The sequence below is a fragment of the Micropterus dolomieu genome, linkage group LG12, assembly GCF_021292245.1.
Source record: "Micropterus dolomieu isolate WLL.071019.BEF.003 ecotype Adirondacks linkage group LG12, ASM2129224v1, whole genome shotgun sequence".
In the NCBI taxonomy this organism is placed as follows: domain Eukaryota; kingdom Metazoa; phylum Chordata; class Actinopteri; order Centrarchiformes; family Centrarchidae; genus Micropterus; species Micropterus dolomieu.
In genome coordinates, this window is record NC_060161.1 from 34,580,739 (window position 1) to 34,594,800 (window position 14,062).

Here is a 14,062-nt window from a genome sequence, read left to right on the forward strand (position 1 = left end):
GTGGAATACCTTCCTATGTCTACTTTGATATAGATATGAATACATATGTGAATGAATAATACTTAATTAACAATTATATTCTTTTTGTGTTAACTGTGTAAAGACTTGTACTTTCACTTAGGGAGTTAATATTTGGGGACCTCAGGTTTTTTTCTTTTTCTTGATGCTTAGGGATATAGGGTCTAGGCAGGGAAAGGTCCGTTGGAGGGTCCGATGGGTTGACCAGCCTGAATTCGGACATTGTTTTGATTTGTTTTATTTCCTGAGGTTTTCACATGTATTGGCTTAACCGTATTTCTACATTGACTGATAAAGATGTCTTTTATTAATTGGACTGGAGTACCATGCATGGCCGCCTAAGGCAGAGGGGCTGTGAGAAAATTTTCCTGTCTCGATTGTCTTGGAGGGAATTTGGAATGAAGGCTGCCGGACAGGTTTTTCGTTCTCACACTCCATAAAGTTGGTATGTTGTTAAAAATAATATTGCAAGAAGCATGTGTTGGAGAAATTTATCTCTTTTTGTTTTTCGAGACTCAATTAAGTCTCGTAGGGGGGAATATGTGGTGTATAACATATGTGCATTTGACCATTACAGTTTAACATAATACTCTGCAGCTGGAGAGAGGGACAGTGGACCCTTATGGGGAAGTAATGATTGATGGGTGTACAAAGAGTGAACCCTCCTATGGAATTTGACCTCTGACCCAGTGTTAGGGGGAGTAGAGAATAGTGTGTATGAAGAGATTAGTGTGAATGAAGGGACTGTACCCTTCTGTGGTGTCTAACAGATGGTTACACTTATTCTACAGCACTGTGCCCTTATATGGTATTTAGCAGAGACCTAAACATGTCCTATATAAGCTGTGTTCGATGTTCAGAGAGACAAAGTGGTTATTGGGCTGGGTCACTCTCCAAGCTGCTGCAGAGCTTGTAATTGATGCTGAATTCTTTGATGTAATAAACTTTTATAATCAAGAACAGTGTCAAGCGGATTTCTTCTCAACACATCATCGCAGCATTATCGTTCGGACACCACATTTAATTTTTGATTATTTAAAATATATGCATTGTCATATATATACACACACACACACACATATATATATACACACACATTATTATTTTCTATATTTTAATGTAAAGACATTGTGTTGTATGTATAATTTTGTACAATTCTTTTTGAAAATCACCCATTGTCAGGGGTGGGCCTACAAGTAATATTTATGACACACACACTGAGAATGGACTCAGGAAACACCTGTTGTCCAGCAGAAAATGATATTTATATCAGATACAAAATATTATTCAAAGTAAAACAATTCATGTTAAAACATGTTTTAACGTTCTGGAATGAGCCTTAAAATACAGAAAACACAGAGGACATGACTTTAAAGTAGTATAGTATTATTATTATTATTAGTTGGGGGGGGGGGTTTGGATGCAGGATTGTTATCAAAACAAAGATTATACAGAGCAGTTCATTAAAAACTATTAGTGTTAAAGGGCTAGTAAGTGAGTTTTGAGGATGATGTTGTCTTCTCGTTGAGGAAATGACTCAACTCTGAACTTCAGTTGGTTTCTGCTCCAGCAGCTGCTCTGACTTTCACTTCCTGTCATTCACTCGTTGTGTTCTGCATCTGAACAAATGCAATAGAGTTAACAGCTTAGTGGCTCTGCCTCGCATTAGAATCTGTTAATACCGTACTGGCTCCAACATAAAGCTGCATTCAGACAGGATTTCCTGTTTCCTGTCTCCTCACACCTCCGTTCACAGCTCAGCGGTGTGAGGAGACACTTCTGCTGAGGAGGAGAGGAACATCGACGACTTCAGGACGGCTGTCAAAGGAAGAAGAAGCATGAGTTCTCCACAAAAGGTTAAATCACTTCTACTTAAATTGCTTTAAAATTATTTGTATTACTACCAATTTATTTTCTCATTTCATGATAATACTCTTTACTACAGATATCAACATTATGATTTGGTCTTTCTTTTCCTCTTTTCGTTTTCTCTGAAATGGACAAAATATACAAATTATAGAAGAAGAATAAAGACTGTGTGTACTTAATTATGAGATATGTTGTCTAAAATTTTACCGGAGTGTACTGTAAAAAAATAAAAATAAAATAGTGGTGGTGGTGATGTGTTATACTGATGGGCCGCAGCCTCCTGCAGGAGGGGAGTGTCTGAATCAGTTAGTGTCTGGGGTGGGAGGGGTTGGCCACAATCTTTCCTGGAGGCGTACAGGTCCTGGAGAGATGGAAGATTGCAGCAAATCATTTTCTCTGCAAATGATACGCTGCAGTCTGCCTTTGTCCGTGCCAGTGGCAACAAGGCATGTCACGAAGTATGTAAACCGCAGAGATTAAAACTAAAAACTGGAAAGGTGACTTCAGAAGAGTGCGATCTAATATGATGTAAGATTGTGTTTCTAATAGCAACTGCTATAGTGGAGCGAATTTGTCTGATAATATAGAAGGTAAACTTTAATTTTCTCCAGAAAGACTGATGAAAGAAATGCAGATTGAGAAATTGTATTGAATTAAAGATGCTGGTGGAACAGAGGCCAGACAGAAAGTGACGTCATGACTTCAGCTCTATATAAGCATTTTAATCCTGTGTACTACTTTAATGACTCACACAAACATGGGTTTGTACACTTAAAACCTTTAAAGTGTCCTTGTGGCTCATGACTGCAGTGACAGCACTGTTATACTATGCTATCACCAACAGACACTATTGTCAGGTGGGAAGCCAGTGAGGGATAATGTCCTGCTATATCTAGTGGGAACTCCAGCTAGCCTTGTTGTCTTTGGCTAACCCATTAGTTTCTCTACGCAGGTAACACTATTTCATTATTGAAACCAGAGGTGATGTCAACGTTTTATCTTCTGTCCACCGCTGCACCTCACTTACAATATGCTCTCTTTCTCTGTGTATCTTTGTCTGTCACTGCAGAGAGCCACAAAACCGCCCAAATCTCACCACTGTCAACAGTGTGAGAAAGAATTCCCTACATCACATCGATTAAAGATTCATCAGAGATTTCACTCTGGAGAGAAACCGTACAGTTGTGACCAGTGTGAGAAAGCTTTCTCTACTGTCAAATACCTAAGACAACACCAGCGCACTCACACTGTAGCGCGGCCGTACAGCTGTGACCAGTGTGAGAAAACATTCAAAACAGGAGGAGAGCTAAGAATTCATCTGAGACTGCACACTGGAGAGAAACCGTTCAAATGTGAGGAGTGTGGCAACAGATTCATATCATCAGGACGACTGCACATGCATCGTCGAAGATATCATACAGAAGAGAAGCCTCACCGCTGTCAGCAGTGTGACAAAGCGTTCACGACACCAGGAGATCTAAAGTGTCACCAGAGAGTTCACACTGGAGAGAAACCATACAACTGTGAGCAATGTGGGAAAGCTTTTTCATCATTAACAAACTATAGAATCCACCAGCAGACCCACAGTGGAGAGAAACCCTTCACCTGTGAGAAGTGTGGTAAAGCTTTCTCTTGGTCAAGTCACCTAAGGAAACACCAAATCATTCACACTGGAGAGAAATCGTACTACTGTGGCCAGTGTGGAAAGACCTTCACTCGACTAGAAAACTTAAGAGCCCACCAACGTATCCACACTGGAGAGAAACCGTACAACTGCAGACACTGTGAGAAAGCGTTCATTTCTGCCACAGACCGCAACGTGCATGAAAGGATCCACACTGGACTGAAGCCATACAGCTGTGAGGAGTGTGGGAAGAGATTCACTCACCTAAATGTTTACAAGAAGCATAGAAACATCCACACTAGAGAAACATTGTGGGCAGGCCTGTAGGTCTAAACATTCTCATCAGCAGCAACACACGAACGCTATTCCTGATCCAGATCATCTCAATGTTGAAGTTTGCAAACCTATTTGGAATTTACTGCAGATTTTGAACTAATCGGGATTCACTGGATAAATAACCACATTTCAGAAATGACACGGTGTGTTCTGGTTTGTGGGGATCAAACTTTGGTATCTGTTACAATATTCCAGATGGAAATGTGGCACAAACAGCAAGACACATTTGAATATCACATACATTTTATTATAAGAGTTATTAAAACAACAGTGGATACTGTGTTTGTGTCATAAAACAAAAACATATATTGGACAGTTTTTCAAAACACTACTGTCTCGATCTAAACATATCATTCAATCTCCACTCTGTAAATGAAAAGTATTTAGGCAGTTGGTTGGATGACAAACATCATTAAGTGTATCTAGACAAATGTTTGTGTACAAGGCCATGCTGTATATATATGTAATGTCCCGACGTAGACCTACAGCAGTCTTCAGCTTTGTTACACCCAACACTTTGAAACTCCCAAGGCGTCACGTATGGACGCATGGTCAAGACGTCAGTTTGTGACTCCCTTAGCGTCAAAGCAACGCACTGGGGGAAACCCTGTAGCATCATTTATGAACCTAAAGGTAGGTGTGGGGTAACAAAAAAGTCTGAGTAAGGAGGTGGCTGGGGTGGACAGGTGGGTTAGAAACCGGAGGTCCACACAGGTAACAGGTGTTCGTTTACCGTGTGTAACAAAAAGTCAACATTGAATGTTACGTAAGTTGCGTAGGTTACGGAAGTAATGTTGCTTAAAACTCACGTTAGTTAAGTCATATAACTAACGTAGATATTTTAACCGAAACTGTGATCTTTTTCTAAATCTGGCCAAGTACTTTTGTTGCCTAAACCCAAACAAATTCCGACGTTTTGAAATATCTCTATCTGAAAGGCTACAAACGGCGTCAAAAAGCGACGCCAAGGGATCTTCACCATGGGTCCATATGTGACGAGTCTGGGGTGAGAATGTGTTGTTCCAACGGGTAGCTTTCTTTCCAGGTTCCAAGGGTTTGAACTGAGCTAGTGGAAAAAGCTTTTTCCTTCTTTACTCCGTGGATGTGGAGGAAACTACAGAACATAACTACATCTTAATAATCTAGTCCCCCAATTTAGAAATGCAACCGCCTTCTTTGAGCTGCATTTATTGTCTTCCTTGTGAGTCCAATGTCTGTATTTCCGCTGTTGGGTTATTATTTCTGTTTAAACAGCTTTTCTGTCCAGGCCAGGTCTTCCTCAGAAAAGAGATTTCAATCACAAGGGACTTCCTGGTCAAGTTTTAAAATTGAAACATTTCTGATTTATCGGTTAACGTTATTAAAAACAGAGATAACGACTTATAAAGAGGCTCACTTTTCACAGAATCGCGAAAATCCAGGGACACGCTTAATTTTTTTGGGAAAGACAGATTAATTAAATGTGAATGAGAGATTAATTGGTTAATGAGTTACAGAAGCCAGAGGAACAAGGGCTAGACAGGAAATGATGTCATGACTTCCGTATCCATTGGGCCAATTGTCTTCCTAATGACTAATGACATCACTGAGCTGCCTCGTCCTCAGGAGGTGTGGTCACTCCCCAGGGCATGCTGGGTAAGTAGTGTGCCAGCCACTCCCCCCAGCTGCTCCTGGGCTCCTCCCTACCCTCCCCTGCTCCTCCTTTCACCTCCCACCCCCCTACCACCCAGTCCAGCTCCTCTCTCCCTCCCCTTGCCTCCCCCCTCTCCTCCCTCAGAATTACACTGTAGCGCTTTTTGGACACTCCTCCTCCTCCACTCCTCTCTCTATCCATGCCTTCATCCCTCCCTCCTCCCCTCCTCTCTGCATCTTCTGCAGAGACCCGACACTCCTCCATCACCTCCTTCCATCCCTCGATCTCCTCCTCTTTGCTCAACAGACGGAACAATGTCTTCCTGTACACTCCTCTCTCCTCCCTCCTTCCTCTTTCTCCTTCTTCCTCTCTCGTCGCTCCTCCTCCTGTCGGCTCCAGAGTGACAAGGAGTTTTTCTTTCCCTCCTTCTCCTCCTTCCTCATGTCCCTCTCCTCCATCTTCCCTCTCCATAGCGTCTCCCTCTCTGTGGATGAACAGAACAGAGCGATACAGCGCCATCACGCCTCCTCCCGCCACCTCCCTTTCTTCCCTCCCCCCGGATGTTAACAGCTTCACTCCCTCATGACTTCCTCCCCTCCTCGCCAGCAACAAACTCAGCGGCTTGTACACCTTCCTGTACCAGACGACCATCCTCGCCAGCGTCGCCAATATACATGCTGCTGATGCCATGCACAGCAGCAGGCACCCTGCGAAAAGCCAACAACAGAAAACGCCTGCACCTCTGACAGCAATCATTTTACCACGTGAAGGGATCGACGTAGTGGTTGCCTGAGTGGTTGCTTCAGCGGTTGCCCCAGCGGTTGTCCCAGCGGTTGCCCCAGCGGTTGCCTCAGCGGTTGCCTCAGCGGTGGCCCCTGCGGTTGCCCCAGCGGTTGCCACAGCGGTTGCTCCAGCGGTTGCCACAGCGGTTGCCCCAGTGGTTGCCACAGCGGTTGCCCCAGTGGTTGCCTCAGCGGTTGCCCCAGTGGTTGCCTCAGCGGTTGCCACAGCGGTTGCCCCAGTGGTTGTCTCAGCGGTTGCCCCAGCGGTTGCCCCAGTGGTTGCCTTAGTAGTGGTGGTTGTTCTGGTTACCCGGTGTTTCCGTGTTGCAAAAGCTTTGGTTGAAGGAACAGATTTGGTTGTCTCAACAGGTTTGGTTGGTGTGGCGGTTGTCATGATAGCAGGACTTTCAGGTGAGGGTTTGACTGTAGGAAAAGTAGGATGAGTAGCCGAAATGTGCAACCCTGAATGATCTGACCATTCAATGAGATGGGTGAAGGTTTGGTACCAGGACCATGTGACTACTCTGTAGTACTCAGTGTAGAGTTCTCTTTCGAACGCTGTGGAACCGATTGTACTGGCAACTTCAGTAGCTGGAATCGGATAAGTAGAAGTGGTAGGAGGAGGAGAACTAGTGATAGTAGCTGGGATAGTAGGAACAGCAGCAGCAGCAGTTATCTCGTAAAATGTGCTGGTAATTGGCATTGGCTCGAAGTCTCCGATTGGACCAGATGGACATAAATCTGATTCTTCCAGAGTGATTACAGGTTTACCTTTAAGCGACGGTGGAGAGTCACACACCTGAGAAGAAAGGTAACAGATAAATCCCTTAAATATGGATCAAAGCAGCAATCAGTGACGTACAGTACTGTGCTAGTTTCAGGCAGGAGTGGGAAAATGCTGTAAAGTAAGAATGCTTTCAAAAACAGATATTATTTATTACTTAAAAAAATATAAAGTGAGTGAACAGCAGAGTAATCTAGATCAAATCAAATGAATTTGGTGCAATCACCCTTTGCCTTCAGAACATCATCTGCCAAAAACTTTTTCACAGAACTGTATTACAAACACTTTCTGACCTAATTTGTAAGTTGCCATCTCTCTAATCTCTAAGGGCCTGTCTCCACCAAAGCATTTTTTACCAGCTGAAAACACCAGCTGCTCTTCTGAAAAAGCCTAGCTGGGAGCGCAGCGTTTTTTTCCCCGGCTCAGATGCTTTGGTTGCTGTGATACATGTGTTGCAAGTAGGCTACCTAATTTTACTGAATGTAAAAATGTCACCACAAAGCAGGGCAGGCCTGCTTGCTCTGCATGAAGAGAAGGCTGAAACATGTAGAGCGAGGGGACGGACTCGCCGTAATAACTCGGTGAGGAGGTACATCGTTTCGCTCAAGAGCTGAGATGGCTCGGTGTAGTGTTTATCTTGCCCCTCCAGCACTGTGATTGGACGGCTGGGTAAAAAGTAACAGTGACGAGCACTGCGTTTTGACCAAAGTTGAACATTTTTAAACTCTCTGCAACCGGAAAAAAATGGCCAGCGCGGAATAGACGCTCAGCGCCAAGTCACGCTGCTGGTGTTTTTACCGTGCTGTAAAAATGTGGCGCTCCATTTACAATGAATTGAAAGAAGACGCTGGCCTCAGAGAAAAACGCTTTGGTGGACACAGGCTCTAAGAAAAGACTCAGAGGGGAAAAGTACTTAATTAAGTAAAAGCACAGATACCACACTGAAATGCTACTCAAGTAAAAGTAAATAAGTACAAGGCTTTAAAAGTACATATTAAAAGTAAAACGTGCTACACATCAACATCTATTGATCTTACAAAAAGCAACCTATGTTTTTAACTTCACTCAAGACAGGTTTAGATACAGCATTATAAGATACAATTAATCAAAATAAGGAAAACTGAGTCACAAGAGGACAAGTGGATATTTCCACTACTGTACTGGGAGTTATTGCTCTGCAGATTGTCTGCTGACTGTGTGTTAGGATCAGACAAGCAGATGGAAACCAAAAATAAGTGACCTCACCACAAATCCACACAAATGTTAACTTTAGCACTTCAAATAGAGTTTAGCTCACAGTCCCAAACAGAGCATGTTTGCACTTTTGGTTCATGCTTGGTATGGACCCAGTAGTCACTCTGTATGTCAGCAGTAGTGACATGAATTTGATTTGGGAGGCCACGGGGAGCGAGTGGAAGTCGCTGAGTAATGGAGTGACATGAGTCCTTTTGGGCTGATCAAAAATCAGACATGCAAGTTTTATTCTTTCCTTTCCTCTTGACCATTTTACAAATCATACGACCAGTTTCCAGACTGCCGTTGTTTTTGTAAATTTCTTTCACTGTGTACGCTCCTCTGAGGTCATTCCAGATGTTTGAGCTTCATACCCTGTCTCTAAAAGAGTAAACCCAGCTACCCTACGTAGGGAACTCTTCTGCGATTTGGATCCTTGATCTTTTTTTGGCTATTACTTAAAGCTCACAATGAGATTTAGAAGGAGGATCTGGGTTGGAGCGTGGAGCGACTGGTAAACTGAGCTACACCCTCAGACTCAGCTCCTTCTTCACCACAAGTACAGCTTCCAAATTACTGCTGAAGGGGCTGTCGATCTCACGCTTACAAGACCCCACAATACTGTAGCTGAAATCCTTTACTTGGATTAAACCGACACAAACCGTTCATACTAAATAAAATCACATTCTCACATTTTGTGGCAACTGTCTTTACTTCCTGTTTGTTGCTGTTGCTTCTTTTTCTGTTTGTGGTACTCACCACACTCTCTGCGTCGCTCCTGATGATCGTGCCATCCCGGACGTAGACGTTGAGTTCGTACTCGTCAAGGTATTCACGCAAGTAACCAAGGGAACAGGTGCAGACCCAGTCATTGGATGAGAGGTAGAGGTACGGCACCTCCTTCTTCTGGCTGAACCAATCGTCTGGCATCACCTTGATCTGAAACGGAAACGGAAATGTCCTGTAGTTTCACACTCAACAACCTCCGCCTCCTACAGGTGCAAATATGAACAGCTGCTGCGAGCTTCTACCACTGCCGAGAAGCTGTAAAATTATTGTTTAAAGTTTTAGTGACATCTAGTGGTGAGGGTTGCAAGTTGCAACCAACGGTTCATGGTGCATTCACGCGCTGCATGGATGGCCCTATTTGTGGATGTGGAATCAACATGGACGCTACTACAAAGAATCCAACAACAAAAAGACTGAAAACTGTCAACACATGGTCCTCTTTTAATATCTTTATATAATATAGACTACCCCAGGTAAAGTTTTAGAGCTTCTTCTTATATATTTGTACACTGTTCTCTACACTTGTTTAAGTCCAATGTACACTTTTATTCCTCTTTTTGCAATAAAGATTAAAGGAGGGGGGGGTGGGATCTGATTATTCCGACATTACATGAAAGCACCATCAGTGACCGCTCACCCCTCCCTTTCCAAGCGGGCAGGAGAAGCTTCGGTGGTCGACGCGCTCTGTTGGCTGTTATGCTAAATGATAAGTGGTCCTCTGTCCAAATTTTACTTTTCTTCTTAGTTCTAACAAACCAGACAACGACAACTACTACTACAATCCCTTCTTCTTTTTCTTCGCACGTAGTCAACGTAGTGATGAAACACACTCTGTAAAGCAGTTTGGGCTACTGTTGAAACATGGTGACGTCCATGTAAGAGGACCCGCAGTGTATGTAGATAGAAATGGCTCATTCAAAGGTAATAAAAACATAACGGTTCATAATGTAAGGTCTTCATACACCAATGAAAACATAGTTATGTGAGTCTTTAAACAGCCTTTCATCTGACTTAATGAAATAATTTCAAAGCTTTGTGTGTCGCCCACCTTGTTGTACTCCAGGTAGAGGGTCTCTATGGCAGGAAGGGGGTGGAGCATGAGCTCAGGAAGCACCTTGATATGATTGGATGACAAGTCCAGGATCTAGAAGGTAGGACTACTGGTCAGAAGGGAACCAGAGAGGAGTCAAGTGTTCCTGGATAAGAAAACTAAGAACTCAGATCATTCATGCGTCCAAACCTCTGAACACCGGAACGTACACAACTATAAACCTTCACTATCTACTTAGTAACTTCTAACATGTAACCTTCACACTAAGCTCAGTTCCTTTAGAAACCTAATGTGCATCCAACCCTCCTAACATGCTTTGTTCGGACACATCTGTCCTCGCTAACAGGGCTACAATCATGTTACCACACTGACCTCCAGCTTGCTGAGTCCAGAGAAGGTGTGATCGCTCAGAGAGTGGATGGCGTTGTTCTCCAGGTAGAGTTCAGTCAGACCTGGACAGGCGGAGAAGGAGCCGTCAGAGAGGGCTTTCAGACGGTTGGAACCCAGTCGGAGAACGCTGAGGCTGGGCAGGATCGGAGACACGATGGAGGTCACCTCAGGAACCTGGACTCACAGAAAGTCATGAAACATTTTTAATTCTGAGTGAACGTAGAGTTGATCACTGATTTCTGGTCCAGTATTTATCGCCACATTATAAGCTTTAGCTTTAGTTATAGCACCTTGTTGCCGGTGAGGTCGATCTCATAGATCTCTCTAAAGATCTGGAAGGAGGACCAGGACAAACCGGAGAACTGGTTGCTGGGAAATAACAGAACCTAAAACAGAAAGAGAGTAGAGGAAGAAAAACATTTAAAGCTGTCAGGGTTTCGTGTCTAACTGTCATTTTATCGGTGTAAAACAGGAAACTCGTGTATCCGTTGTGGTCTCCTCCTGTCACTCAAACACTTCATCCATTCAGGGTCAAGTTCGGACCTCACACACAACAGTTAGTATAAAACCTGTTTGTAGCGTCTGTAGGTGGTGTGAAAACCATGTGCAGTATCTCACATAAGTGAGTACACCCCTCACATGTAAATATTTGATTATATCTTTTCATGTGACAACACTGAAAAAATGACACTTTGCTACAACGTAAAGTAGTGAGTGTGCAGCTTGTATAACAGTGTAAATTTGCTGTCCCCTCAAAATAACACATCACACAGCCATGAATGTCTAAACCGCTGGCAACAAAAGTGAGTACACCCCTAAGTGAAATTGTCATTTAGGGGTCAAAGTATTTATGGCAATACAGGAATATTTACCTGGACATGGTTATTGGATCATTGTGAAGCCAAATAAAAATCGTGCACTGCTTCGCACAGAAAACATTGTGACAGTCAGATCTTCAACACGTTTAGAAATGAGAAAAGAGTCGTAATCTGATCTTGGCAGTAAACTAGAGCTGCTGTATTTATTTTTAAAACTCTGCACGTCCCAGAAAACAAGTTTAGTCAGAAGAAAACCAGAACTTCTGGTTTCTGTTCCAGAAATAAGAACAGCTCATTTAAAATCCCACTAACATTTATAATAAAAATCCAGCCTTTGAACAGAGACTATATCAACAGTGTGGCCGGCTTTATCTGTTTAGATGTTATGGTTTTTCAGAAAACGATCTGTGTGCTGTGTTCAGTCCTGGATTAGGAGCCTTATAGTGGAGTATAACTCGTGTCACGAGCTTGTCTGTGTTCAGGTGGTTCTGACAGTCCTGCCGTTAAATCTGTGTATTAGGTCTGGTCAGTAATACTGTATTGCTTAGTGCTCTGTAGAAGTTAATGTTTACAAACAAATTGTAATTGAAAGCTCCAAGTATTTGTTAAGATTGTTCATAATGTGTGAAGGGTTTGTGTTTAATCTAATGCATAACATGCTTTATTTTTGAGGAGCTTAAAGAGCATTACATTTCTTTTTAAAGCCTGCAGATCATATATTTACAGTACATACATACACATACATATAAATATATATATATATATATATATATATATACACACACATGCACACTGTTAGTTGTTAGTTAGTTGTTTCATTTCTGTCAGCAGCTGTCAGCTGGTTCGTGGTGTTACCTTGGTGTTGAGCTCAAATCCCGCCGGGACGTCGCTGAAGCTGGCACTCGTGCAGTTCTCTCTCGGCCGGTGGTCCTTGTCTCTGTCGCTGTGGCAACCGGCCACCGCTGTAACCTTGGTAACGTGGGACAGGAGGACGAAAAAGACGAGTACGAGCTGCATCCTGAAATAGACCCTCAGCTCCTGAAAGACTGTCTGTCTCTTGTCTGAGAGGAGAAACTGAGGCACTAGAGACGGAGTGTGTGTGGTTTATATTTTGACTGACAGCTGCTGAAGCAGGAAGTTTGATAAGACTCTGAATTCAGCTCTTGGTCTGTTGATATCTGACAGCTGCTGCTGTCTCTCAGCATGTTTTTGTTCTCAGCAGCTTCCTCGTGTTTTTAAGTTATCTTTTATTTGACAGTTGGTTTTCCTGCAGTTTTTAAACACAAAAAGACAAAGTAGATTATGATGTTCAGAAACACTGTTACACCGACAGCAGAGCTGCCGACACTGAATGATGTTCTTTACTGCTGCTGCTGTCATGTTTCTGTTGAGGCTCAGCGTCTGCTGACTGAACGTTTCCTGTGTGAGACATCTTAATTAGTAAACTCGAGCCGCTCTGAGTTATCTTTGCATTTGGCTGAAGACGCCAGTTGTGCTGCGATTAAAGATGGATCACAATTAATAAATGTTTCTGAATGAAACAATTTATTTAATATTAACCGACACTCTAGCATATTTAAAAAAAATAAATTAGTTAGCAGTGTCCCTATGGGTGTACAGAAAACAGATGCCTTTGGTGTGAGAGACCCGGGTTCAATTCCCCACTGTGACACATTGTGTCCCCTGAGCAAGACACTTAACCCCTCGTTGCTCCAGAGGCGTGTGACCTCTGATTTATTTAGCAATTGTAAGTCACTTTGGATAAAAGTGTCAGCTTAATGTAATTTCTTCTTCGGCAGGTTCTGCAGTTACAAGCAGCTGTTTGTTGCTTTATGGACGTTTGTAATATGCAGATAGGTAGAAACTAATGTTATATGTATTAGCTGAATGGTTACCATCATGCAGATCTTTCGGTGTGCAGCTTGTGTCACATAAAGCAAGTCTTATTTCATAACTAGTGTTCAAACCTTCCTGCCTGGCACGGTCACCTAAACTGTGGATCTAAGAATAACCTTTCTAGCATTGTGTCAGTGGTGAGTGAAATAGTTGGCAAACCCCAAAAGCCCTTGACTCAACTCCTCACATAAAGGCGGAGGAATTAAGCGATGAGTTTCCTGGCAGATAGCTCCCATCCTGTCTTGAGCCAGTTTGATTCTGGCAACTAAAAATGTATTTGTAAATAGTATTTGCCCGTGAGTTAGCTGCACACAGCATCATGTGGTTTGACATCCGTAGCACAAACTGAATGTGTCACATAGACAAAAGTAGTAGTCACGGTTCAGTAGATGTGTGTTGATGTGGGGAGTAAAATATTTGAAACTGCTGCTCTTGCTGAGAGCTGACACTGCAGCTTTCAGCAGCTGTAGTCGCAGTGAGTTTCTTTCTATTTTACAAGAGAGAAGACCAGTTGTTTGCAATTGTGCCCTTCAACATGACGTCCACAAAAAGTGCTTCCTTTTGCCTCCGACAGGCTCAGAAAGTTAAACCAGGTGTCCGACAACATCACGTAACATCAACTCTAACTTCAAGAAGCTCTTGTACGTCCTATTAACTCTTAATATTATCCATTGTCATTTGTAGATCTTACTCTACTGATGCTTTGTTGACGCTTGTAGGTTGTTCCTCAAATGTAAGTCACTTTGGATAAAAGCATCCACTAAATAACTTAATGTTGAGGCGAGTTGTTGCAGGAGGATGACAGTGGAAGCGTGAGTCAGATTTTAAGAGAGGAGATT

The 14,062-nt window shown here is 42.9% G+C and overlaps 3 protein-coding genes across 3 annotated transcripts in view; 2 read left to right on the forward strand and 1 right to left on the reverse strand.

Annotated features, from left to right (window-relative positions):
• LOC123979954 (kinesin-like protein KIF1C) overlaps positions 1–1,860 on the forward strand; it is a 28,129-nt gene extending 26,269 nt beyond the window's left edge. The window contains exon 21 of the mRNA XM_046064065.1: positions 1,775–1,860. Coding sequence (XP_045920021.1) covers positions 1,775–1,860 — 86 coding nt within the window. The remainder of the gene's footprint in view (positions 1–1,774) is intronic.
• Positions 1,861–2,687: 827 nt separating this feature from the next.
• Positions 2,688–3,838, forward strand: LOC123979955 (zinc finger protein 239-like). Its single transcript, XM_046064066.1, has 2 exons — positions 2,688–2,744; positions 2,957–3,838. The coding sequence occupies exons 1-2, from the start codon at positions 2,688–2,690 to the stop codon at positions 3,836–3,838; spliced, it is 939 nt and encodes a 312-aa protein (XP_045920022.1).
• Positions 3,839–5,429: 1,591 nt separating this feature from the next.
• LOC123979956 (leucine-rich repeat-containing protein 4B) lies at positions 5,430–12,344 on the reverse strand. Its single transcript, XM_046064067.1, has 6 exons — positions 12,183–12,344; positions 10,800–10,895; positions 10,492–10,683; positions 10,117–10,212; positions 9,039–9,218; positions 5,430–7,061 (listed from the first exon to the last, which is right to left on the reverse strand). The coding sequence occupies exons 1-6, from the start codon at positions 12,342–12,344 to the stop codon at positions 5,430–5,432; spliced, it is 2,358 nt and encodes a 785-aa protein (XP_045920023.1).
• Positions 12,345–14,062: the final 1,718 nt, after the last annotated feature.